Here is a 24,033-nt window from a genome sequence, read left to right on the forward strand (position 1 = left end):
TCAACAAAGCAGACAATCATTTTCCCTAGCGACTTGTGTCTTTGTGCCGTAATATTGGTCATTTCCCAACTGCAATTCGAATGGTGCCGTCATCTTCACTGGAACTTCTATTTTGTACGGTCTGAGGTTTTGTCTGAGGATATTCCTGGGTTTGATGGTTGGTTTTTTAAGTTTGTTCGTACCTTGCTCGTGCTGTGCTTTGGAGTTCTGACACTTATGGTGTGATGTTTCCGTCTGATGATTACAGTGCGTGCTTCGTGCAGCGGAATGTTTTTCTGCACCAGAGTGAATTAGTACGTTCACGTTTAGCACTATTTGGTTCGGAACGGTCGGCGTTGTTGGGTTCTGCTGGCCCGGTGCAGCTGGAGGTAGTGTGCTGGACATGTTATTGTTGGGGTTGGTCACATTTGGCAACAAGGGTTTGGTGCTATTGGAACCAGTTTGTGGCGGTGGCGGTGGTTTGGTAGTTTGATCAGGGTGTTGGGTTTGAGGTACCGGCGGTTTCGTTGATTTTGCAGTGGTGGTTACAATAGGAACTTGGTGTGTAAATTGCACGTTTTGGACCATTTCTTGAACTGATTGACCATCATCTGAATCTTGAGATTGTGATTGTTGGGACTCAATTTTCTCCACTGGCAACTTGTTTTGCTGCCGAATCAATCGCACCAGCATTGGAAGATCATTTGCCGTCACGACGGTAGGTGCTGGGTACATCACACCTGGAAAATTAAGGAATAGTTTGAATTGAATTGGAAATTGTTTTGTTACAACTATCCAACCTAAGACAAAGAGTAAAGCAATGAAAATATCCATAGTTGTGCTAAGCTGTGTACTTGAATGAAGTGAGCAAATTGTGTGCAGTTATAATAAAAGTAGTAACAAACTGATGCTTGCGACTCGAAATCGATATCGAATTCGAAACATTGATTCGTCCTATACGATGTAATGCGCTTAGTGCCACTGCTTAGGGCGAAAACAAACAAAACGATAAGCGATTTAACCATAACTCTGTGTTTGGTGGTTGAGCAGTAACGTTTGAGTTGTGTACGCCACAATACGTCTCACTTCCAGTCGGAAGATCAAGCAAGACGGATCGATTTTGGGCGCATTTAAAACAGTCCACATGAAGGTCGCAGACATGGCACGCTACGTTAGCTTCCTCACAACGCCCATCAAACTGTCAGGTTGCTGTGCCAATCTTGGAAAGAATCCGTTAAAACCACCCCGAAACCGTTTGCAAGCAGACCCGTGGGAAATTGCTACAGCGAACCAGAGAAAAAAAAAGAGAATATCCAAAGAAGTTCTATAAAAACAAAGATCCAAGCTAACGCATTTACCAAGCACCCAGTGGCCGAAAGCGGCCAACATTCCATCACCGAGCATGAAATTCGATCCGAACGGTAGTGCAATTTTTCAGACAACTTTATGGCTTTTCCTTTGCCGCCAGCTCGGAGGCAGCGTTTTTGGTTTTTTTGGAATATCCAACCGTTCGGTTAGCTCCGGCTGTTAGCTGTTGCTTCAATAAAACTGCAAACCAAACCACGAACTGATACTCATTTGCTATCGGTCACTTGGTGGGATGAAGCAGGGCATATGCATGTGCCTTCGGCCCATATTGGAGACCTCCGGTCGCATCGAATGTCATATGTTTGTCACAAGGAGGAGAGTGTTGATCGTTCTCGGGCCTAGGGAACAGGGAAGTCATCCAGCGGACGGTGTGAAATTGGGAAAATCAAATTTCAAACATCCGCCATCTTTTTCGAGGTGACACTTGATAAGCAAACACAGCAACACCATCGCCGGTGGTCAGATGGCTGCATGGAGAGTACAAAAAAAGATGCAAAGGAAGCCAACCATACTGTATCGGTTGCACTGCTTTGAGCCAGTGTGCATTGTTTCATGGCTGAATAATATTGTGTTATTATCAATTTAAAAAACTATGTTACAAGCGAAAACAAAACTGGACGGCTATTGGCGTTGGCTTCCGTATTAAAAATCTTTTACATGAAACAATGAAGCAATTGTTAACAAATAGCTCGTCGTTTGTGTAGGAAACAAGGGTACCCAATCCTACTCTCGAATGCATAACCGTCTCTTCATTCGCTTTCATCATGCACCAGAACGATTAGAGCCACACTTTCAATTGTTGCCCATAGGACGAAGGCTGACAGATTGGAAAGGAAATCTAGAACCCCCAAAGCCGGAACGTCATAGAATGCATTAATTCATTGGTTGGATTTATGCTGCTGCGGTAAAGGGGGTAAAAGCAACAGATAGAACGGCCAGGCGAGTCGTTTAATTGATGCAAACAGTGAAATTTGTATCCGATTGGGCTTTCTTACCCGGTTGGTGCCGCTGTCGCGAGGTTTTAGCTTAAATGGTTTGAATCGCTTTGCTACATTATTTGTGATTGTCGCTAATGAATGCCGAGCAGTGCCCGGAGATGTTTAATTAACGTATTTGGTTGGGTGTTGGGTTGTGCGGATGAAGAATGGGAGCATGGTTAGGTCTGGCTTCAATTAAGGTTAGTCAGGCTGGTTCAAATTGTTTAAAAAGTACAATGAATCATAAATTAACGAAATTTGTCGTGGAAGTCTTCTTTTTTGGTGGATTTTGGTGATTAACATTTAATGTACATTATTTAAATCATTAGTTAAACTTAAGCTAGCGATTTCAAATCTCTGAAACTCTGAACAAATCTGAAAGATTGAGGATTTTGTTGCATGTTTTAGCTCAATTTTGCTCAAACAATCTTATACAGCTACGAATTCGAACGAACTAATATCAAGATCCAATAGACTTCGGTGTAAATCTGTAGCTAATATGTTTTCTTTCAAATTGTACCATACTATAAAGACGGTAACAGCAATTCAACTCGCTTCTGCTACGATTATTTTTCCCACGAACAGTTTTTCTTCACACTTACCACTTGAAGTGATTTAGAATCCTGAGCGCATCGGCATCCAGGAAATGTGGCATTATCTCCCACTTACACCGACCAGAAAAGGTCGTCATCATAGCAGCCTGGTTCATCCATCATCATTTTAGCCGATCGGGTTTAGTTCAGCTTATTAGTCGGCTTGTTATTATCGTGATAATTTCCCGGCGCGCCCGCAACCGTATCCCATCCGATCGGGATGATGCGCCGATAGGAACGTTTCGAACGGTCGGTGTCGGTTACGGCCCGATGTGTGCAACACACTTGAGAAATGGTGATTTACATACATGGTCGAGAGCACGGTGCAGCAGGACGAAAAATGGGTGTAGGAAACATGAAAACATTATGAGAAACATAAGAGCGCCACAGTGCATCTCGACGGATCGGTACCACGCAAACGGACCTGGTAGAATGCAACACACTTTCCGATTGTTTTTTGTGTGTTCTCTTGCATGCGCACACATGCAAACGAGAGAACGAGCATGATGGGGCAAAGGGAAACCCTGCTAGGAAATTTGACTCCTTTTCGAGTGGAATATTTTGTTGTTTTTTTCGGCTTTCATCTTCTGCTATCTTTGGCAAATGATTTCCAACCGGGACACAGGTCAAAAAGCGACACGATCCATGTCTCGGGCGAACTTTCGAGCCCATTTCCTGTCTGGTGTTGTTGGAGGTTTCGCTAGCATTGGTCTGTTCGGTCGAACCAAACCTCAGACGCTTCCTTGCAGACTTTCACGTTATTAATGATCATGGGAGATCTCTCCCAAGGATGTTTCTTTTTGGCTGCGGCATCCAGGAGTTTCGTCCATTTTTGTTGACAGTTGAGTGATTTTGTGGAACTCGGTACACTGCTACAGGAAGCTTAAACATTTGAAGCTTGAAGGATAATGTGATGTAACACAAGTGGAAGGAACAGTTCGAACTCTAGTGGGAGTTATCAGTGGAACTCTTTCGTGTTCCACGAACAGAGTTAAGATGTTGTCCGCCATGTTTTCGGGCCTTTAGTGTCCTTTCCCCATAAAACATGATCGAGTACATCCTGTCGGTGGTGTTCTTTTCAATTCTTTTACATTAATTTTACAGACAATCCCATACCGAGGAGTACTCGGGGATAGCTTTTTTTTTACAGCGGTGCGTTTTACAGAACGTTTTCCATTGTAACAATTGATTTTTTAATGGATTTGCGATTGTCCTTCGTTATCGCCCTCCAACCCCAGTGTGTGTAATTTTAGTTTCTATTCAAACGTCGTCAACAATCGGGAGGAAGTACAAACGACACCATGCTTTCAGCTTTCTCTACTGTTGCTTTTTTATTGGAAGGTGTTAGCCCAAGGTGCGCCTGATTTATCGTCCGGTGTCGTTTGTCAGGCAGTAGGTATGCTTTCATCTGGACATTGGGACATTCTTGACCAAAATTTTATGTTTCTCTTTCATCAGTTTGTTTTTTTTCTACTGTTCTACTACCAAAGAGGAATGTTGCAATTTCTTCACCGGATTTGTTTTCCTCTGCTGCTCAAGATCTTTTGGATTCTATTTCAGCAGACCGTTCCGTTCTCGAAACCTTCCGGGAATCTGGGAGCGAAACAAAATCGATCAAGAGATCGCACAAGATAGATCAACCCAAACTTAACGGCAAGGCGGAAACGAATATCTTGAGAACTTGCCAAAATCAAATTTCATCCAACCGGGAAAGTCCAACATGCAGGCTGATGCATCCAATTTCGATTCGAATTAATACACCCTTAAGGATGCGAAATTTAAGCTTCAGATGCAAGTCTGGTGTTTTTTTTCTCTTTCTCGTCTTGAAACTCCTCAACCTTCTTTCTGTTGATTAACGCACAATGGCGAGTGTCAGATGTTTGTAAACAGGATTTTTATGTTGGAAAAATATGACCCCCATGGTGGTCAATTCGTGCCTCAATTAAGTACGAAAGATTATCGAAAGGTGATCGGTGGTGAACAGTACCGGGAAGAGATCGTTGGGTGCTTCAAGGTTATTTCAAGTGGCACTCTTCTTGTGTGTTCTTGGGCCAGGGTCTTTCAACGGTACTTATAGCTGTTGTTGTTTAGGAATAGATTTTTTTTCTAACAAAAACTCTTAAAAATGTACGCACGCATGAGAAATTAGGTTTTGAGATCGGGTAACATGTTAAAAGATTTTCCGTTTTTTGTCGGTTGTGTAAAACAAGCTTTTAATATGATAAATCCGTTAACTGTCCGGTAGCCAGATTCCAGATGTTTTCCTGTGATTTGTTTTGAGCAAGGACGATCACGAATACAGAAGCCATTGAAAGTTTTTTGATGAGCAGCACGTTTTTTTTGTAAAAGTACTTCTAAGCTAGGGTCACCCAAAGGTCTCGACGAGTGTCCTTTCTAGTGCTTCAGTATCGTGTTAATGCGGTATAAACACATAACAGGGTAAAAATTGATCCTTTATGGTCAATAATCAATCCAGCTTCCCGTTTCTCTAAACTGGGCTAAGGTTTTTTTTTAGGGAAATTCTTATGCTATCGCCAAAGCACACCGTAACTCGATCTTCGGACTGGTCGATCCCTGGCCGAAGAAGAAAACAAGCCGCAGGTTAAAGTTTCCAGCTTAATTATGACCTCAAAACCGGATGGAGGGAACATTTGCAATATTTTGTTTTCTCCCCAATAAAGCGGAAGGTGCGTCTTGTGTGACCTCACATGCAATTGGGATGCAAAATTATGCTGCTTTGCTTGCGTACGGGTTTGAAAATGTATAAATATTTCGTCTGCTTATAAAGCCGGGAGTTGTAAGGTTTCGTTAAAATATGTCACGTTCTTGGGAGTGCTGCAATCAGATGACATGATCTCCGGCAGGAAGGAATGGATCATCGTTTCGAAGGGGTCAAATTTTGTGGCCATCAGTCTGGTGATCGGTCTGTGGTTGAAAGTTTATTTTTTCCATAATTTGTGCATCTCTTTAACGTTGCGTAAATTCTTCCTCTTCCCTGTCTGAAAAGGAAGCCACAGTGGATGGGGCAAATGTCTTCTCGCCGAAATGAAGCCAGATGTGTTATGCGGGAGTTTCGAGAATATGCTATCAACACATATGAACACACTCACATTGGTGATGAAGCGCATCAGAATGTTGAAGAGATGGTTTGGGTAAAGTTGAGCAAAGACTCCGCAAGTGGTATTCATCTCAATAAAGTATTTAGTTTTCAAATTTGAGATAAATAATACTTGAAACTATTTCAATGTAAAGACTAGTTTCATTGACCAACAAGACCACCCGATGAATATTCTAAATATCTGTTGTTATTTCGACTTGTCTCTCTACGATCGCTGCCATAAATTCCAATGATAGGTATTAAATATCAACTAACAACACCGAAGAAGCCCTCCTGCTGAAGTTCGGGATGTTCTTTCTCGGAGTAGGCTAGGCGCTGAAATCTTCAACGTGCACGCAAAGAAATGAAAGAAGTTCGGTTTTAATCCACAACATTATAAAACCCTTTTGACTCGTGAGGCATTATGACCCCTGATCTGTGACGACACTTGCACCAAAGTGCAAAGGATCTGTATTCATAAGGCAATAGAGTTAAACACCCCCAGCGAAGCTTCATTTTTTGTTGGTACTCCTACCGGGAAATCCCATCCATGCTGGCCTCGCGCCATAAATCATACGTTTTCCAGCATCGCTTTCGTCTTTGCTGCTGTGATGTAAATGAGGCATGGTTGCTTTGGGAAAACAGGAAAGTTGAGCTGTTAGAAGCTAGGGGGGTGTTTTTTTTTTCCACCACCCAGTATCTACGCGACGATGATGATGTTTTGAAGCAAGACATTCATAACCTGAAATATGGCTGGAAATGTGATCCGTGATCACGCGATCATCACATCTGTTTGCGCCGGCCAGAATGCAGCGCTGCCTCAATTTGTCCATTTCAAAAGGGATGTCGTGTGTGTTTGGTCTGGGTGGGGCATGTGATCATTTTCCTAGGAGCAATTTTCAAAAGAGTTTTTCCCCATTCTAAAACTCGTTGTCGTACGTTGAAGCGTGTGCAACCGGACAGCCATATCAAGGAGTTTTTTTGTCATGGGTTGGGGTTGTTTGGGGGGTGGAGATGATCCCGTACGTTTCCGGTTGATCTGACACGATGTGGCAGGATGTGGTTGCGCAGTCATCGTTGGGGGGAGATTTTTGGGAGGATGATAAAAAAACATAAACATCCGATATTGGTACAGGGAGGAAGATGTTTGTGATGTGATCACTGATCGTAATGAAGCAGCTAGAGGTGGGATGAGATGGCTGGATATATCGATACCTACCGAGGTAGATACCGACACGTGTATGAGCTGTTGGAAACATTAATGAATTGATGAAAATTTAATTTGTTTCATTAAAACTAATTTTATACTAAAAGATTCCAGCAAGTTTCCGGCAAGATGAACACTCTATCGTCGATTGTAGAAAACTTGGAGTTAACGAGGATTTTACATCGATATAGCACCGCTGAATAATAGCTGAAGTAGAAGTAAAATCATTTTATATAAAATTATTCCACAGATAACGTGGCAGTAACTCGTAGTAAACGATCTAATCAGAGTCCCACCATCATAATAATAAATATTGCACCAGATCTTCGTTGAATATTACTGTAAATTTAGTAGAATCAATAGTTTCTAAGTGTTCCGACTGATAACCTAAAAAGTTGATTTCTAAATAACTATTTAAGAAACTTTTTCTATTCCTTCCAAACGCTGGAAAGAAACGAATTGCTATGAGGAGGTGCCCCCGCACCAATGTTTATTCGATAATGCATCGATGTTATCAACAGATCGACAGCAAATAACAATCCATATCATAATTGAACCAACTCTTCAAATGCATCATCGCGGGCGCAAACCGAAATAAAAGCCATATTTGCTTTTTAATGGCGCATTGCTCCGGAATCGATGCTACTGCACTTGGTTCAGCTGGTTTTTTTATGTCGTAAGGTTCCGACCACTATCCAATCGGGCACATATTTCACACCATCGATCGTCTCCCTGGATCGCGTCTGGAAGCGGTTAAACCGACCTTAGAATGGTCCAGCATTGGAGCATCGAATTTCGTGTATGAACCATCCTCTCTCTCGCTCTCTCTCGCGGTCGCTGGATCTCGTCGAAACGTCGCAACAGCATCAGTAGAACAAAGCGATCCACTGTTATGCTGCATGTTGCATCGGATGCAACGTATGGATCGCAACAACCGCACATGTGCACCCGTTCACTTCCACCCATCACTTTCACGGGCTGTTTACATTCGCTTGGTAATTTGAGAAGTGGTTGAAAACAAGAACAGACTACGCTGAAGAACCGTACCGGGGGCAAAAGAGTGTTAGGAAAAACTGCTGAAAATTGCCGGGAAGAAACAAAACGTGGAAGGGATGGCGCATCATAACGATCGCACCAGAGGCAACATGATGGCAAGTTGAAATAAGTAAAAACAAGAGAGTACAGAGAAAAAAAAAACACACACGCGCATGCTGAATAAGGAAATCGAATAAACCTTTTTCCGACATTCTTTTAAAGACGCGTGTTGGCACAACCCGAAGGAAGAAAGACCTCCGCGTGGATAGTGTTTGTGCGCAATGTTTGTGTTCCTTTCGCGGTCGCTCGTCACTTCGGGCCCGTTAGAATACTCTCTGTGTATATATTTAATATCTGCGGGTATAGTGAGGCCAACGGGTACACCCAGAACATACACACAAACCGACACACACACACACACACAAATACTGATATTGGCATGCGATGGATAAATAAATAGCCCGGTCCCGTGAGCAACGGGTCCAAGTTCCGAAATAAACACTATAAATTTTAAAACAAATATACCGAACAAGATAATCATCATCGGCACAACTGGTGTGTAGCTGGTGTCGGGTAGGCGAGTGTTCTCTCCACTTTCGAAGTGCGATCGAGAAATTTGGTGTAAATGCGCGATCTGCACATGTGTCGTTGGGTGTCCCGTTCCTGCCAATTGTTAATAATTGGCAATAAAAGTGGTGGACGATATGAACGATATGATGACGATATGACTTGTGATGAACAGCATCAAGTTAAGCATGCTGCCAAATGGGTAATTTCTATGTTATCCACCTTTGTCGCCCTTGTACTTTTGGAACATTCAATATCTTGTTAATTATTGGAGATATCCCCCATCTGCAGAGGTACACAGACATACACAGAGGTACAGAGGTTGGTACAAGAACGAGGATAGAACAACTTTTGAGACAGTTCTATTGCATTGTAGAATGGTTGTAAGAATATATGACGAAGAACTGTCTTACAGATCATCAGGAGGAGCGGTTCCATATGCTTGTGCGATCGTGAGTTCGTCGATCGAGGTTATATCAACTAATGTTACGAGTAGATCGTGTGTCTAGTCGACATATCAATGATCTACAATGAAATGATCACTCTAGATCACTTAGATCTATACTATATCTTTATATTAGAATGTTGCATTCTAACTATTATATAATTAAATAGTTTTAACATTGGATCTGGAGCTCAATTTGTAGGAATGAAGACATTTTGTACTCTAAAAACAGTTATGTTTACCACAAGTTCTACTAATAGAAAGACTTCGCCCTAGCTTAGGCTTTTGTTATTCTCATGCTAAACCTTATTTATACCCTGCTGAGGTCATTACCACGAAGAAAGCGCTAAAACGTGCGGAAACCAATCGACCCGCTAAAGCTCTACGTGGTGTTATGTGAATATTTGCACATCTTCGGACCGGGTTGGTTGGAAATCCCGCTCGTCCTTTTGTCTGGGCCGTGACGCCAGGGGACGTGAACTGTTGTTTGACTTTCCCACCGCAACTGCGAGAAGCGTGGCTAGAAGCGTAGTGTCGTTGGCGAAAAGCCATAAAACACCGCGACACAGCCGTTGGACACGCTTCTTCTGATTCGTGGACGAGCAGCCACATGTACGCATGAAAGTAGAATATTATTCATTGTACACCTGCCACAGGGCAACTCTGGTGAGATCGGGACATACCGATTGGTACGTACAGGAAGTGACAGTGATTGCATACACAATTTCAGTCCATTACGCCTAACTGACGACCTCCCGTGGGACCCCTGATCGTCGGCGTGTGGAAAATATTCTGAGAATTTTCGGCCACTGGGAACAATTTTCCCCTCGGAATGCAGCTCGGCCCTGCTTACTCAACAGGAAGTGGCCGAAAGTTGTCGTAATGTGTGGCAAGGGTGAAGTAATCTTTTGTTTTAATGTTCCCGCGACCCTCGATCGGGGGAATGTGAAGGAATGCGGTCGCTCTAGGCTAGACGGTAAGGCATTGGACGACGTTTCGTTTCCTGCCGTACTCAACATGCAGTCAATGATCAATCGTTCACTTTTCCCAGAACTGTCACGGGATCCATCGACGAAACGCATTAATTATATCGAATTCTACCACGGATGTCATTGCACTCGGGCAAAAAAAATCGCAGAATGTATTTGTATTTTTTTATCTGTCTTTCGGCTGGGCATCTTCGGTGCGCAAAATCACCATAAAGTAGTTATTATTCCAGGAACGGAAACCAAATCTCATAATACTGGGTGTATGCAAATGTTGCTGGTGGTTATTTGTCTTCCATCGACACTGGTTTTCCATCTGTTTGTTTGTTTTGTTTCCCATCCCAAGAAAGTGTTACGGTTCTGAAGGAGCAGTTTTGCTTCCACAGGTGATCAATTCAGCTAAGGATAATTAACGAAACCAATCATGTATCGGAGAGGAAGGAAAATATATCAATCGCCCGAACGGCCGAATGGTTAGGACTCGTGCTGGATGCAAATGAGGGTGGGAGTTGTCGTTGATGTACAGGGGTGTCTTTTACATATTTTAGAGTTTTTGGAGTTTCCTCTTTTGTTGTCATTGTGTCCAATACGCAATGAAAATATGTTTATTTGTGAAATTTGGTTTCAGTTTTTAAAGTTGTCTCTACAACTATCAATTATTGTTGTATATTCTTTGAAAACCCTGTATCAGAGCTACGTTGTTTATTATGTCTTAATAAAATAGACACATGAGTGTCTTTGTTCTAGACTACGTAACTCAACAAAGAGTTACATAAATCTCCCCTAAACTTCCCTGTTTGTATGCACGTTTTTCCATCATTGTTGAAACCAAGAATTTATCTGCATCTTACCCATTACTTCGCACAGTTATTCAATGTCAATAAATCCTTGTCCATTCGGCTGCAATCCGACAATCGGCATTTTGTAATACAAGGGTGATTGATTCCACCATGGCGGAAAGTGTCACAAGCCCGCCATAAACAAGCAAAGTGGAAGCAAAACAAAAAACTACACCAGCAACTTGCATGAAGAATTGACTCCACGCTGGGCCACGAGTATGGAATATGAAATGTCCGTTCTGTCCGGCACAAGCGGACATCGAAATCAAATAAGTTCTGCGCATACCAATCGAATGGTCGCCTCTTAGCCGGTGACGACAAAGCGTACGGAACGTGAAGGAAGATGGAGCGGGATATGTAAAAATTTCCTGCCAACTCTTTCCGATGACATGACCAATTAGACAAATAAATATGCAAAGAGAAAGAATGTCGGTGTCGGTTTGTGTAACCAATTTCGTACGCTGCATGGTGCGACACGGTAAGCAGGGATCACGTGAGGATAAAGAATACCCGATGACGAGGGCATGTTGATCGGCCGGCAAGAATATGGAAAATATTGCAACAGCGACAAATCAAAACATCAACTTCTTTTGCTGCGAACGACGCGACGCCACACGGATTTGTGCATATGCAATTGTGGAAAGGGCGCATTAGGGGAAGGAGAAGAAGAGCAGAGAAGGTGTCCGATCAGAGTGACCGTAATGCAATTTCAAACATTTAATTTACAAGTCGAACGTGAGTGGAATCGATGGTGTGTCGATCGATCGATTCCGGTAGTAGCGAACCACGAGGGCGAGCCCGATCCGATCGAGCTACGGTAAAATACGGATTTACAATCGAGTTCACCACGCAGGGCATGCAGATAAAAAGGGAGTGCTACTTGAGGTAGTAAAATCGGATCCGTGAACTAGAAAATCAATTAATCTTTCTTCGATTACGTGCATCAGCTCCATGGCATCATCCTCGCCGGTTGGTCCGGTTGATAGAATGAAACGAGTGGAAAAGAACGCGATAACCTGTGGCCCCTGTTGGTGAAGTGTTTGGAGCTCACGGGAGTTGAGTTCCTTTCAAAAATCAGATTTCTTCCTGTTTTTGTTTCGTACGTTGCTACCGTTGCACGGATTACAGTGATGGATAGGAGAATGTGTTCTGTTTCCCTCGCCAGTACCCTTTCGAGCTGCCCCGAACAGCGTTGAGCTTAATCAACTTCAACGCGCATGATGTTAGGTTGATGAAGCGGGAAGAAATAATTTATTAGAATTCCGATTCTTCTAGCCCTGCTTTCGATTGGTCACAGCCTCGCGCGAGAACGAATAGAAAGTAGGAGAAAGAAAATGATCATCACCTCGAAGCAGATCCTTAATGTCCGAGGCGCCGTCGGTTCCGGGACAACAAGCAATTACAAGTGATCGGAGCCACTGGGAGAGATGATTTTGCTGTTCTAAAGATTTTACTGTTCGTTAGTGGGGCCAACGTCTAGAAATGTTTGTTGTTGCTTCGGACGCATTGCCGTAGCGAGATGCGGAACTTTCATCACCATCGGAAACCATCAGAAACAATATAGAGAACTGTAACACGAAGAGAACGGCGGAGTAAAGTAACCAAATATGGCATCAGTTTTTATTCACAGAATGTGGACAGGGATGGGGTACAGGGTTAGGAAACTATTTTAAATTAGATGATTTTGGATTTGGCTCAACAAAAAATATTCATTTGATAGAAGTTAATATTTTATTAAATTTTTCACGTAGCTGAAGAAACTACTAGCGCCACCTGGGAACAGGTAGCAGTACTAGAAACATTTCACGACGCGTTGTTGAAATATTTCATCGTCAACCGTTGTGTTTCCAACAACAACGTTGTAATTTAAAGTTTATGTCACGGACGGTTAGGGAAGGCGCATTTTTAGCGAGTGTGAGATTTATTAATTAATGTTATTTGACTACTATTGTGATCTTTACAAAAAAGAAGATTTTCAAACTGGCAGCAACATTTTTAAGTATTCGAAAACCGTGTGCAAGATTTTATCCGTATTCCTTTTTGATCCAACATTTTTCGGACCTGGTATTTTAAACTTCTGTGTGCAAAATGACCAGTAACACTAAAAAAATTGCAATCCCATGCGAGCTACCTGTCGCATTAAAGAACATTTAACCATATCAAACGTGATTTGCTGTTACAATCTCACACAAAAAATCGTCTTCCGTTTTACAAAACGAAAAAAGACCACTCGACAATGTACACAAAATGTATATGTCCTCGATCAATCAACGGCACAGCAGGGGATGGACTGTGTGCGTGTCGTTTCGCATCAACAACAGCGGCGCTATTTTTAGCTTCCTCTCGATTCCAGCCCAATTCCTTGTTTTGTATGCGCTCTACTCAACGCACTAGTGCGTTAGTGTTGGTCCGTGCTACAGGTGGCATTAGACGGTAATGGAATACTGACACCAACAAACTACACGTTGTTTTCGTTCTATACGAAACATTGCTTTTATTTCTCATACGTTGAACAATAGCTTCGCTTACTTCGTGCAGGAGTTTATACGATAAAAAGGAACTTTTTTTTTGACACAGGGTTGTATTGGGATATCCCCGAGATGTTGAGAACACTACGCACCGAGTTTGCATCACGCACAAACACATACCGAACCACGTTGTGTGAAACGTGCGATACATATCTTCTCGACGCAACGCACGGTTGCTTATCTTATCACATTGCCTTGAAGGCTTGGCTAAACATAGCGTGGCACCAGGTTCATCCAGAAGCCATGTTTCGCGTTCATGCCCGCCGACGTTTCGTCGACCTCAAGCGGAATGGTTAGTTTCATGCCGGGTTCAATGGTGAAATTAGACAGCATGTAGAACAGAAAACATTTAGCCTGCATCAATGCTAGCCGGGACCCAATGCAGTTCCGCAAACCCGTCCCAAACGGTAGATAGGCGTCTTGGTTGATGTTGTTCGGGTTGGAGAATCTTTCCGGGTCGAAACGGAGCGGATCTGGGAAGAACTTCTCATCCAGATGGAATGCTTTCAGAGGAATAGATAAGTTCAAGCCTTTTTCTATCGTGATCTTAGTGCCATCAGTGTTGGTGAACGTGTAGTTCTTGGTGCATCGCCGATTGGTAAGACCAAACGGTGTCCAACGTCGTAGCGTTTCCGACACCACCATGTCCAGGTACTTCATTTTCTGCAATATCTCGTATGTTGGTGTTCTGCCATCTGCTAGCTCCTCACGTGCACCATCTATTTCGGCTCGCAGACGTGCCTGAATGGCCGGATTCACAGCCAACTCGTAGCTGGCGAAACAGAGCAGTGTAGTTGTGGTTTCGATGCCTCCAAAGAAGAAGGAAGCAGCGGCCGCTGTTATGTCTATGTCCGTCCACTGTAGATTCTCATTCGCGGCATCTCTTTGCGACTCCACCGTGTGTGTTTCGGCCGTGGAGAACCCGGCACTCTGGAACTTATCGTCCTCCGTTTGTTCGGCGTGCAGCCCGTTTTTGCGCGCTTGCAGTAGCAGGTGTATGAAATCTGGCCGATTGATGTAGTTCTGCTCTCGGTAGCGAATGTTGGTCGAAACCGCTTCAAGGTAGAATTCGTTCACATCCTTGTAGAGCACACCCAGTCTTAGAAATTTGAACAGCCCGGGTAGTATCACGTTCATGAGTAATTTCAGCCCGGGCAGGCCATCGACCGTCGCTAGGCGTTTCCCCTTCAAGAAGAACTCATTCTCCGGATCGGTTAGCGAGTCCACCTCGACACCGAACGAAATAGATGTCATCGCATCATTGCCCAGCTTTGAGTACAGATCACGCAGCTCCATCGTGAACGGTTTGCCGCGGGAGAACACCACCAACCGGTTCATAGCATCGCCGGCACTCTTGGACAGCAGCACAAACATGTTGCGTATTTTGTTCCCGGTAAAGGCCGGACTCAACCCGGTACGATGATGGCGCCACTGGGCACCGACGGAGAAGAACAATGAACGGGCCAGCAGCGGATCGTACTCCATTGACAGATTCGTCACGTGATCCGTAAAGTGGTCGAAATCCCGAATAGCCATGTCCTTGAAAAGCTCCGGATCGTGCACGAGATAGCCCGGTGTACGCAGCGTAAACACACCCGAGATGCGCGTGTTCGGGAACATGTAGTATCCCTCGGAAGCGACATCACTTGCGTGCTTTTCCTGGGTGAAGAATGACCACACCTGACCGAAAAACGGAACCGGCTTCACGTACGGGATGTTGCGCTTCTCGAAGTAATCGTACGTTGCCACACTCCACCGATAGACCAGATACAGCACCACGGGCAACGCCCATAGCAGAAACATTCTGACCTAGACCTAGACCTTGCCACTTCGAATCGTGTTTGTGCACGAGCGCGCGTGCATTTACACCCGACCGAGACTTGCTCCCGCTCGCACCAGAAACAGACTCGCGACTGATCTTTGGGGCTTACAAAGGTCGACAACGCCATCAACATCATCGTCGTAGTGGTCGCATCTTGCGTGTACTACCACTACACTAACGCATCCACGCGTCACAGATTGTACACAAAAAAAAAAAAACGGTTGCGGAAGGCAAATTTTGGCTGGCGTGGAAGTGGGAAACAGCGGAAGAATTCACTTCCAATCGTGTGCGCGATAGGGCGACACAGAGTCAGATAGCTGTGCTGTCGGTTGCAGTAATTGATCGTGTTTGGTTCGCTTGTGTACCGTGATGATCCTTGGACGGAGGAACGGACGAACGGTGGTAGCAGTGGTAGAACACATTTCAATCCAAAATGGGCTGGTTTGAAGATATGGGAACAATATGCAATCCGGAGCATACCGGTTATGGGTTATGCTTTAATACGTCTATTTGGAAACCATATGATCCACATAGTAGAGAAACAGTGTAATACGATTGTATGATGTAATGATTGCAGTGTGGTGGTGTTGTTGCCGAGATAAGCGTGACCGTTAGTGGTAATGTTTGGCCAGTTTGGCAAACATCGCTTGTAGTTGTCGGTGTATTTTTTTCTTGGGCTATCGGAAGCTCTCTGGTGTCTGGGACGCACTGGTGTGTTTACAGGGCAGTGAAGTGGATAAACATGTGCGCGCTAAACAACCTTTGCTGTGATTGAGATGAAAGCAATAAGACATATTCAGTTCTCTAGTTGTGTGTATCATAGCTGGAACAATGAAGCCAGAATTGAAGTATCAAATAAGTTGTGGATTTAAAGCGTTCTAAGAATGTGCTGCAGTAGTCTCCCAATTACCAATATCTTATAATTCGTCAAGTCTAGCGGTTTAGTTGAGAAAGAATTAGGAAGCTTACGTTAAGTTGCTTTAAATTGTTTAAAGTATTAGGAGAAATGAAAAACCTTACTTTTAATTCAGCTAAAGTCAACTGAATATTGAAAGACGATGACAAGACTAACATGAAAGACATAAGTGCTTCTTAACTTTAGACACCGTAGGGTCGTCCGCATATATTCATTATATTCATATAATATTTAAGTTTAAGGTGATTAAGTTTTTGGACAATGAAACGCTTTTCTATTTCTATTGTTGTTTATTTGAGTTAAGCCATGGACTTAGACATTGCACTGTTGTTGAATGGCTTGAAGCGCCGCACTGCTGGCATTACACTAAACTAAAACCGATTATAAGTACACACACACACAATCCCAACGAAATACCCATTTAGATCCCGGCTACAAGTAGGCTCGTCTGCAACGATTACATCTACATCAAGAACTAGATTGTCATTCGATGCTTGATATCACAATCTTTTCCCGTTTTTTAGGCTTAAATTCTAGCTCGCTAAGAGTTCATCTACGCGTACGCTAGTCCTGTTTCCGGAGGTAACCGAAGGAGTTGGCAACTGGAATGGATGTGAACAAAAGGGGTGGTATTAATTACCGTGCCATTTACGATATTACACACATCTTACGTTCAAATTCTTTGTGGTACAGCTCGAACATTTCACCGAGTAGCTTTCCATCCGTTTCCAGACATTCCAGTGTTCCACCGTACTTGGGACGCAAGCATTTGGCATCGATGTGTGACATCAGTGAGTTCCAATCCTTTTGGTGGAAGAATAGCTATAGGGAGAGGAAAAAAAGAGTGTTAAAAATGTAACTTCTATCGATGACCAGTGGCAACAGCACCGAAACTTACCCGCTTGCGTAACTTTTCCGTCAAGAATGGTTTGAAGATGGCAAACAGCATATTGAACAGATACGAATTGTTCACGATGTGTACCGACTTGAGACGCATCGCCGTACACTGCTGGATCCAGTCGAGTGCCATCGCCGCGAACTTGGGCGTAAACTGCATGATCTGGGACAGCGACAGTCCCTCCATGTCCAGTATGACGATGGCACCGTTTAGCTGTGTGCGCGGCTCATACATGCCCGCTTCCAGTGCGATCTGTACCGCGCGGAACAGATCGGTAAGGGACACCTTCGCTGGTTTCCATTTCTCTATAGACGAAAGAAAAAACAAAATCCGAAAATTTACAGATTAACCTTTATGAAAATAGATTTCTCTTAATGAAGATAAGAGCGGTGTAAAGGAAAGAAGATAACGCCGAGTGTGAATAATGGTGCTTTTATTTCGGCAATGCTGGATCACATATCATTTGGTTGATTGGCCAAAATAGGACACGGTTACGGTAGCGTTCACGCTAGTCCAAAAAAGGGTACGGAATCGTTGTCGTACAACCACACGCTCACTGTCGCTGGCTTCGAGACGAGTATGCTTGAACCAGTTTGAAGCAAATCCTCTCTCCTATCACGCCATTATCTTATCACAGTAGCGTTCCAGCAGGCTGGTTTACGTGCGCCGTGGTACCAAATTCATCCAGAAGCCATGCTTCGCGTTGAGCCCGGCTGACGTTTCATCAATCACTACGGGGATGGTCAGTTTCGTGTCGGGTTGTATGATGAAGTTCGATAGCATGAGGAATAGAATGCATTTCGCCTGCATCAAAGCCAACCGTGAACCGATGCAGTTGCGCAACCCGGTCCCGAATGGCACGTACGCGTCCTGGTTGATGTTGTGGGGATCGGAGAACCGTTCCGGATCAAATCGTAGCGGGTCGGGGTAGAATTTCTCATCCAGATGGAAGGACTTCAGAGGTATCGACACGTTGTGACCTCGCTCGATCGTAATACGCGTGCCGTCCGTGTTGGTGAGCGTGTAGTTTTTGGTACACTTGCGATTGGTAAGTCCCAGTGGCGTCCATCGACGCAGTGTCTCCGAGACAACCATGTCCAGGTACTTCATCTTCTGCAGAATCTCGTAGGTTGGCGTTTTCCCGTCCGGCAGCTCATCCCGTATTGCGTCAATTTCCGCTCTCAACCGATCCTGGACCGTTGGGTTCAACGCAAGCTCGTAACTTGCAAAGCACAGCAGCGTGGTGGTCGTCTCGATGCCTCCAAAAAAGAAGGAAGCCGTAGCTCCCGCAATGTCAATATCTTCCCAACTCAACCCTTGTTCACCCTTCTGCTCCACTGCATGGGTCTGAGCGGTGGAGAAGCCAGCATCCTGCAGCGTATCATCGTCATGTTTTTCGGCCCCCAGAGTATTCTTGCGTGCCTGCAGCAACAGATGGATAAAGTCCGGTCGGGTAATTCGATTCACTTCGCGCATCTTAATGTTGCGCGATACCGCGTCCAGATAGAACTCGTTCACATCCTTGTACATGCCGCTGAGCCGCAGGAAGCGGAACACTTTCGGGATGGTGGTTGCCATCAGGAACTTTAAGCCGGGCAGTCCGTCGATTTGGGCCAACCGTTTGCCCTTGAGGAAGAACTCATTGTCACGGTCCGTCAGCGAGTCCACCTCGACACCGAACGAGATCGACGTCATGACATCGTTGCCGAGTCGCGAGTACAGATCTCGCAGCTCCATCGTGAACGGTTTGCCGCGGGAGAACACCACCAACCGGTCCATCGCATCGCCGGCACTCTTGGACAGGAGCCCGAACATGCTGCGCATCTTGCTGCCGGTGAAGGCCGGACTCAAACCGGACCGATGCTGACGCCAGTGCGTGCCATTGGTGAAGAAGAGGGACCGGGCCAGAATTGGATCCGTGTCCGTGTAGAACTCCGTCACGTGGTCGGTAAAGTGGTCAAAGTCCTTAATGGCCATCTGCTTGTACAGGGTCGGATCGTGCACCAGGTAGGACGGAGTGCGCAGCGTAAACACACCCGAGATGCGAGTGTTCGGGAACATGTAGTATCCCTCGGAAGCGACATCCACAGCATGTTTCCCTTGCGTGAAGAATGACCACACCTGACCGAAAAACGGAACCGGCTTCACGTACGGGATGTTGCGCTTCTCAAAGTAATCGTACGTTGCCACACTCCACCGATAGAACAGATAAAGGGCCAACGGCAACGCCCACAGTAGAAACATTTTGTGCACGGATTCGCGTAAGTCACCTTGAAGGAGCGCCGAATTTGTTGTACTTCCTTCATGCACGCGTTACACGGAACTAACGCTGAAGAGAACGCCATCGCAATAACATAGTCCCACGAAAATATACGCACACAATCGTGCACGCGGTGTTGGTGTGGCCGTACCAATCCACAGCAGAGTGCGTATAGGTTGGCTTTGCAGATAGTGAATTATCTTCGGTTTTTGCTTCACTGTGTTTGTGGTGTCTGAGTGATGATGAATTTTGTACAATGAGTTGCACGAAGTAGGTTTGGAATGATTTGCACATTTTTTTTTGTGTCACCTTCCTCTATGACCATAGCAGGCGGTGTTTCCATACAAGGTAAAAGAAAGCATTAGAGTTGCATCATTACTGTGACTTTAGTGGGTCACTGGGGGGATAATTAGTACATGTCGGAAGGATCTCTGTAATGCATGAGACGGATATGCTTCATCCCGGACAATTGTTCAAGGGAGATTCAAATCCCTTCAATATTCTGAAAATAATCAGGAAACAACGCTTAAAAGTTTCACACCTTGCGCGGTACATGATACATTCCCTTTGTAGTGGGAATCGTTGTGCAGTCCAGCTAGATAAATACGCTAGCTGTTAAAAGATATTATCGGCTCCAAAGCAAACCCACCTACCGCCGGAAGATAAACAAGCGATGATGATTATCGCCATTAGATGAGCATTTTATTTTCCCACCGTGTGGCGATTCCGTACGATCATTACGGAATGATCATTACCGACCGAGCGGGTTGGGGGGTGGCAAACATTTTTTGTTCGATTGAAGGTCGTCAATGTAAAGCGCGGGAGCATCGCACCGGCTTTTATCACACACATACAAAGCTCTATTACACACACATGGTAACAAGTCAAATAATTGTTACAAAGGAAAAAAAAAAGGTTCGTCTCTTGTCGGTTGATGAAGTTCTTTGATTACGTTGAAATCGTCGCAGATTTACTTACTTCCACACTCGAGCACCAAAATGCGGGAACCATGCTGATCGCGCAGTGGGAGAAAATGGACCAATCCTTCCCCGTAGACATGCTTCACCGATACGGGGTACAGCTCATCGCACAGGTCCGGATGTTTGCTACGGAAGCGATAGTAGCGCTTAATCTAGTGAAAACGGATGCGGAACAAATTAGCTTAAAAAAACACACACAAATTCGACCGTTTGCGCGCGACTTACCAGCTCAAAGGCACTTTGGGCGTAGTATTTGCACGGACGCAGGAACTTAATCATGAACGGATCATTATCCATCGGGACGTAGAGAGTCTTTTCGTCTGTAAAGGAAAAGAATTAGAACAACCGGTTTGTCGTCAGCGGATATTATTATTAGCATTGGCCGAAGGGCAATTATTTGTCCGTGCGGTTTGGCACTAGAGCAAAAAAAAAAAATAAACACTCCAGTATTAGCAGCGATTGTTGCAAGAGCAAAGTACGTCGGTTTAATTATAGCTACGCCGCGCACCGTGTGATCTACATCCTCGGGGAGGCCAGCGTCAGATGGTGTCAAGTGCAGAACACGACCCTTGTGTCTGTTAGGCTGTGCGGCTCAATGGGAAGGTTGGTTGGCAATTTCGATCGTCCGTAGCTGTATGATTACATTAAGGATGTGTTGATCCATTGGGAGTAGGTTAAACGTAGGCATCAGCCCCTACGCTTTACCTCCGCCATAGGTCAACTGTGATAGTCCTGAGTTATTGATTATGGAAATTAAAAGCTCGCCTTTGGTGGTGATAGAAACTCGCCGAGTGAATAGAACAGAAGCAATTTTTTGTTTTTCATGTACCGGTTTTTAAGAACAACTTGTTTCTAACCTCTGTTCTAACAAGCCGGAGCTGTAATGAGCGTTAGTGGATAATTACTCCTCTACCGACTCTCCTGATAGTGGACATGGGGTGACATCAACCGGAATGGCTTAATAGCTTCACAGTTTCTTGGGAAGTTGACAATTTCTATGAAACCATTTTGAAGGCATGATAACATTCACTTTAATTTATAAATAGATAAGTGGAAAATCTTCGCTCCACAGCTAATAATATAATTTATAGCTAATTTCAAAATGGAGAACGCACCTAGCACGGCACGATCGATTCATCACTCGATCGGTAAGGTGGGTAATTTACGATTATTATTTCACCGTCATCGCAATGAAAACAAAAGAGCACCTAACGATTCACGCAAACTGCCTTCCCCATCCACCTCCCAAACACGCCTCACCGACGACCGAATACACGGGGATACACGCAATCGAAACGAAACGAAGTAGTCAGCGGATAACGAGCCAGAACGCTGAAGCGAAGTCGCGGGAATCGACGAAACACTACGACTCACTGCCGGAAGAAAGCTGCCTGAGACGTTGTTGTAGCAAGAGACGGTGAAAAACTGGGATTCGTTTTTTATACGTCATTTGAACATAACACAAACATCCGGACGCCCTTTCGACGTCATTGAGCGTTCGATTGCAAATTTTGGGCCACCAGTTCGTGTCAATGTCCGCGTTGTGCGTGGTTCGCGGAGTTGTCTTTCCCGCACGCTGTTTGCAGAACACAAAAAAAAACCAATCGGTTGCAAACGTTTGCTATTAGAGCCGCCCGATATGTGTGTACAGTTGTCGTCCGCCTTGAAATGTGGTGATGGATGTGGTTGGGTTTGGGTCGGAAGGTAGGTAAGAAATAGTTCCGACTGTAACGACTAATTACGCTCACCAGTAACTAGACGCGCAAGTTCTCAAGTTCAAGTTCGATGCATGAGGAAGGCTTACGGTTTATGACTTATTTGTCGATATCCTCTCCGACAGGCCTAAGGTTAACACGATGGTGGTGGCGATTGTCCGGTGAATGGCTTCAATTTGCTGTGCTTTGGAATTAAAAGCAACGAATCCAGTGTAGAACTTGAGGATCGTCTAAAGTCCGCCAATGAGTACCGAAAATTCGACCACAGCAATTTATCACCTCGAATATCACCATGCCCGAACGGTATTCGGAACCAGTTTTTTGTAACCTCATTTGAATATCGCTCGCATCGCTCCAACGGGATGCGTCAACAAAACCTCACCCGATTGGCAAAACATCAGGGCTACGCACACCACGCACTGTAGAATATTCTCGTTCTGCTACAGCTGCTATTCTCGTGCGCCACGGCCACTTCTTTTTTTTTTATGCTACAACATCTGCGTAATGTTTGAGGAAGAAATTGAGCAGCGAAATCCGTTTCGTCGAAGGTTGTTAAACAACTTTATCACCAGGCATAACTTTACTTGCGGGACCCCATAAGACCCCAACCATACGAGGAAATGTCTAACGATGAATTAGGTTTGCAGCACCCACAATGTCCCCATTAGGTGCAATGAGATTGGTTTTCCACCCACAGCACCCACAATTGCGCCGTTCAATGCATGTTCCGCGTTTTGTTGTACTGAGGCAATGGTTGTCCCTATTTCGGTCCCTCAATCGCGTCGGATCGCATTCTAATCACGCACGGTCTACGGTCTCGAAGCGCATCGCATACGTACCTTGCAGCAGGGCGCGCAATTCTTGCATTGCCTTCTCCACCACGTCCGGCGTTTCGCGCAACTCCCGGGCGGCCTTTTCCTTTGCCTTCGCATCTGTATACTCGTCGCCTTCCAGCGCGATCCGATAGCCGTCGCCGAGGTCGAGATAGGGTACGTTTTTGTCATCAAACTGTAACGAAGCCATGCTTTGCGGAGCCACGTGTTGCTGAATCGAGGGGTGGCGGTTGGCAAAAGTCGCGTAGATCGCGTTACTGCTCCCGCTTGCTGTCACCAAAAATATCACCACAATAACACTCGTATGTAGTTTGGTTGTTTGCTTCCTCAAACGAACACCGGCTCAGCACAGCGAGTGTGTGCTGGTGATTCGCGTTTGATCACCGAGTGATTTCAACGAGCAAATGAGCCGAACGGGAAGTGCGCAACTCTATTTTGTTCGCGTCTACTGCAGGGTTACTCGACGGTGGTAAAGGGTTCGTTTGTAAGGGTTTGCTGGGAAGTACTGCTTGTTTGTCAGATAGCGTTGTTTACAATCGTTTTCTCAGACGTTGTTGGCATATTTTATAATGTTTTTAAATATATTATAATTAATTTTATATTCTTCTGCCCTTTGTGGGTGATTAGGACGACAATGTCGATGGGCAATTAGACATTGAACAAAAGTATGTAACCAAACAAAGTTGTAAATGATATTTAATCTATTTTGCTTCACTTATTCAAACCCTGCAGAGCGATCAAAGCAGCTTTAGGTGGGCGTTCCATACGAAAACCAAAAGCTCTCGTCGAATGTTTTCATGCAACTTGTATGCAAAACGCATTAAAATTGTATACAATCAATCAATCGGAAGTTTTGAAGAATTTATTTCCCACTCGTGGAATATTTATCAGAGTTCAGAACGGCTGATTGAAGTAAACCTTTTAAGACTGTTTCATTTTAAGCTTGTTTTTTTTCCTTAACCAACATGTAACAAATCACTTTGCTTTG

At 44.6% G+C, this 24,033-nt stretch overlaps 4 protein-coding genes across 4 annotated transcripts; all 4 read right to left on the reverse strand.

The window, feature by feature from the left end:
* LOC128716191 (uncharacterized) lies at nucleotides 1–813 on the reverse strand. Its single transcript, XM_053811111.1, has 2 exons — nucleotides 780–813; nucleotides 1–719 (listed from the first exon to the last, which is right to left on the reverse strand). The coding sequence occupies exons 1-2, from the start codon at nucleotides 811–813 to the stop codon at nucleotides 1–3; spliced, it is 753 nt and encodes a 250-aa protein (XP_053667086.1).
* Nucleotides 814–13,828: 13,015 nt separating this feature from the next.
* On the reverse strand, nucleotides 13,829–15,424 carry LOC128711894 (probable cytochrome P450 9f2). The gene has a single exon (XM_053806783.1). It carries the CDS (start codon nucleotides 15,422–15,424, stop codon nucleotides 13,829–13,831), a length of 1,596 nt encoding a protein of 531 aa, XP_053662758.1.
* A 1,499-nt stretch (nucleotides 15,425–16,923) lies between these two features.
* LOC128712125 (alpha-tocopherol transfer protein-like) lies at nucleotides 16,924–23,235 on the reverse strand. Its single transcript, XM_053807021.1, has 6 exons — nucleotides 23,052–23,235; nucleotides 20,723–20,817; nucleotides 20,496–20,649; nucleotides 17,258–17,562; nucleotides 17,031–17,181; nucleotides 16,924–16,961 (listed from the first exon to the last, which is right to left on the reverse strand). The coding sequence occupies exons 1-6, from the start codon at nucleotides 23,233–23,235 to the stop codon at nucleotides 16,924–16,926; spliced, it is 927 nt and encodes a 308-aa protein (XP_053662996.1).
* Nucleotides 17,915–19,631, reverse strand: LOC128712124 (probable cytochrome P450 9f2). The gene has a single exon (XM_053807020.1). It carries the CDS (start codon nucleotides 19,499–19,501, stop codon nucleotides 17,915–17,917), a length of 1,587 nt encoding a protein of 528 aa, XP_053662995.1. The 5' UTR covers nucleotides 19,502–19,631.
* Nucleotides 23,236–24,033: the final 798 nt, after the last annotated feature.

The sequence above is a fragment of the Anopheles marshallii genome, chromosome 3 (assembly GCF_943734725.1).
Source record: "Anopheles marshallii chromosome 3, idAnoMarsDA_429_01, whole genome shotgun sequence".
NCBI lineage: Eukaryota > Metazoa > Arthropoda > Insecta > Diptera > Culicidae > Anopheles > Anopheles marshallii.

Excerpts from the sequence above, each read along its gene's own strand:
- LOC128716191 (XM_053811111.1), bottom strand. The coding sequence starts at position 813 with ATGGATATTTTCATTGCTTTACTCTTTGTCTTAG. Across the intron at positions 720-779 it reads TGCTTTACTCTTTGTCTTAG|GTGTGATGTACCCAGCACCT; the intron begins GTTGGATAGTTG and ends TTAATTTTCCAG.
- LOC128711894 (XM_053806783.1), bottom strand. The coding sequence starts at position 15,424 with ATGTTTCTGCTATGGGCGTTGCCCGTGGTGCTGTATCTGGTCTATCGG.
- LOC128712125 (XM_053807021.1), bottom strand. The coding sequence starts at position 23,235 with ATGGCTTCGTTACAGTTTGATGACAAAAACGTACCCTATCTCGACCTC. Across the intron at positions 20,818-23,051 it reads ATTGCGCGCCCTGCTGCAAG|ACGAAAAGACTCTCTACGTC; the intron begins GTACGTATGCGA and ends TTTCCTTTACAG. Across the intron at positions 17,182-17,257 it reads CGGAAAAGTTACGCAAGCGG|CTATTCTTCCACCAAAAGGA; the intron begins GTAAGTTTCGGT and ends CTCTCCCTATAG.
- LOC128712124 (XM_053807020.1), bottom strand. The coding sequence starts at position 19,501 with ATGTTTCTACTGTGGGCGTTGCCGTTGGCCCTTTATCTGTTCTATCGG.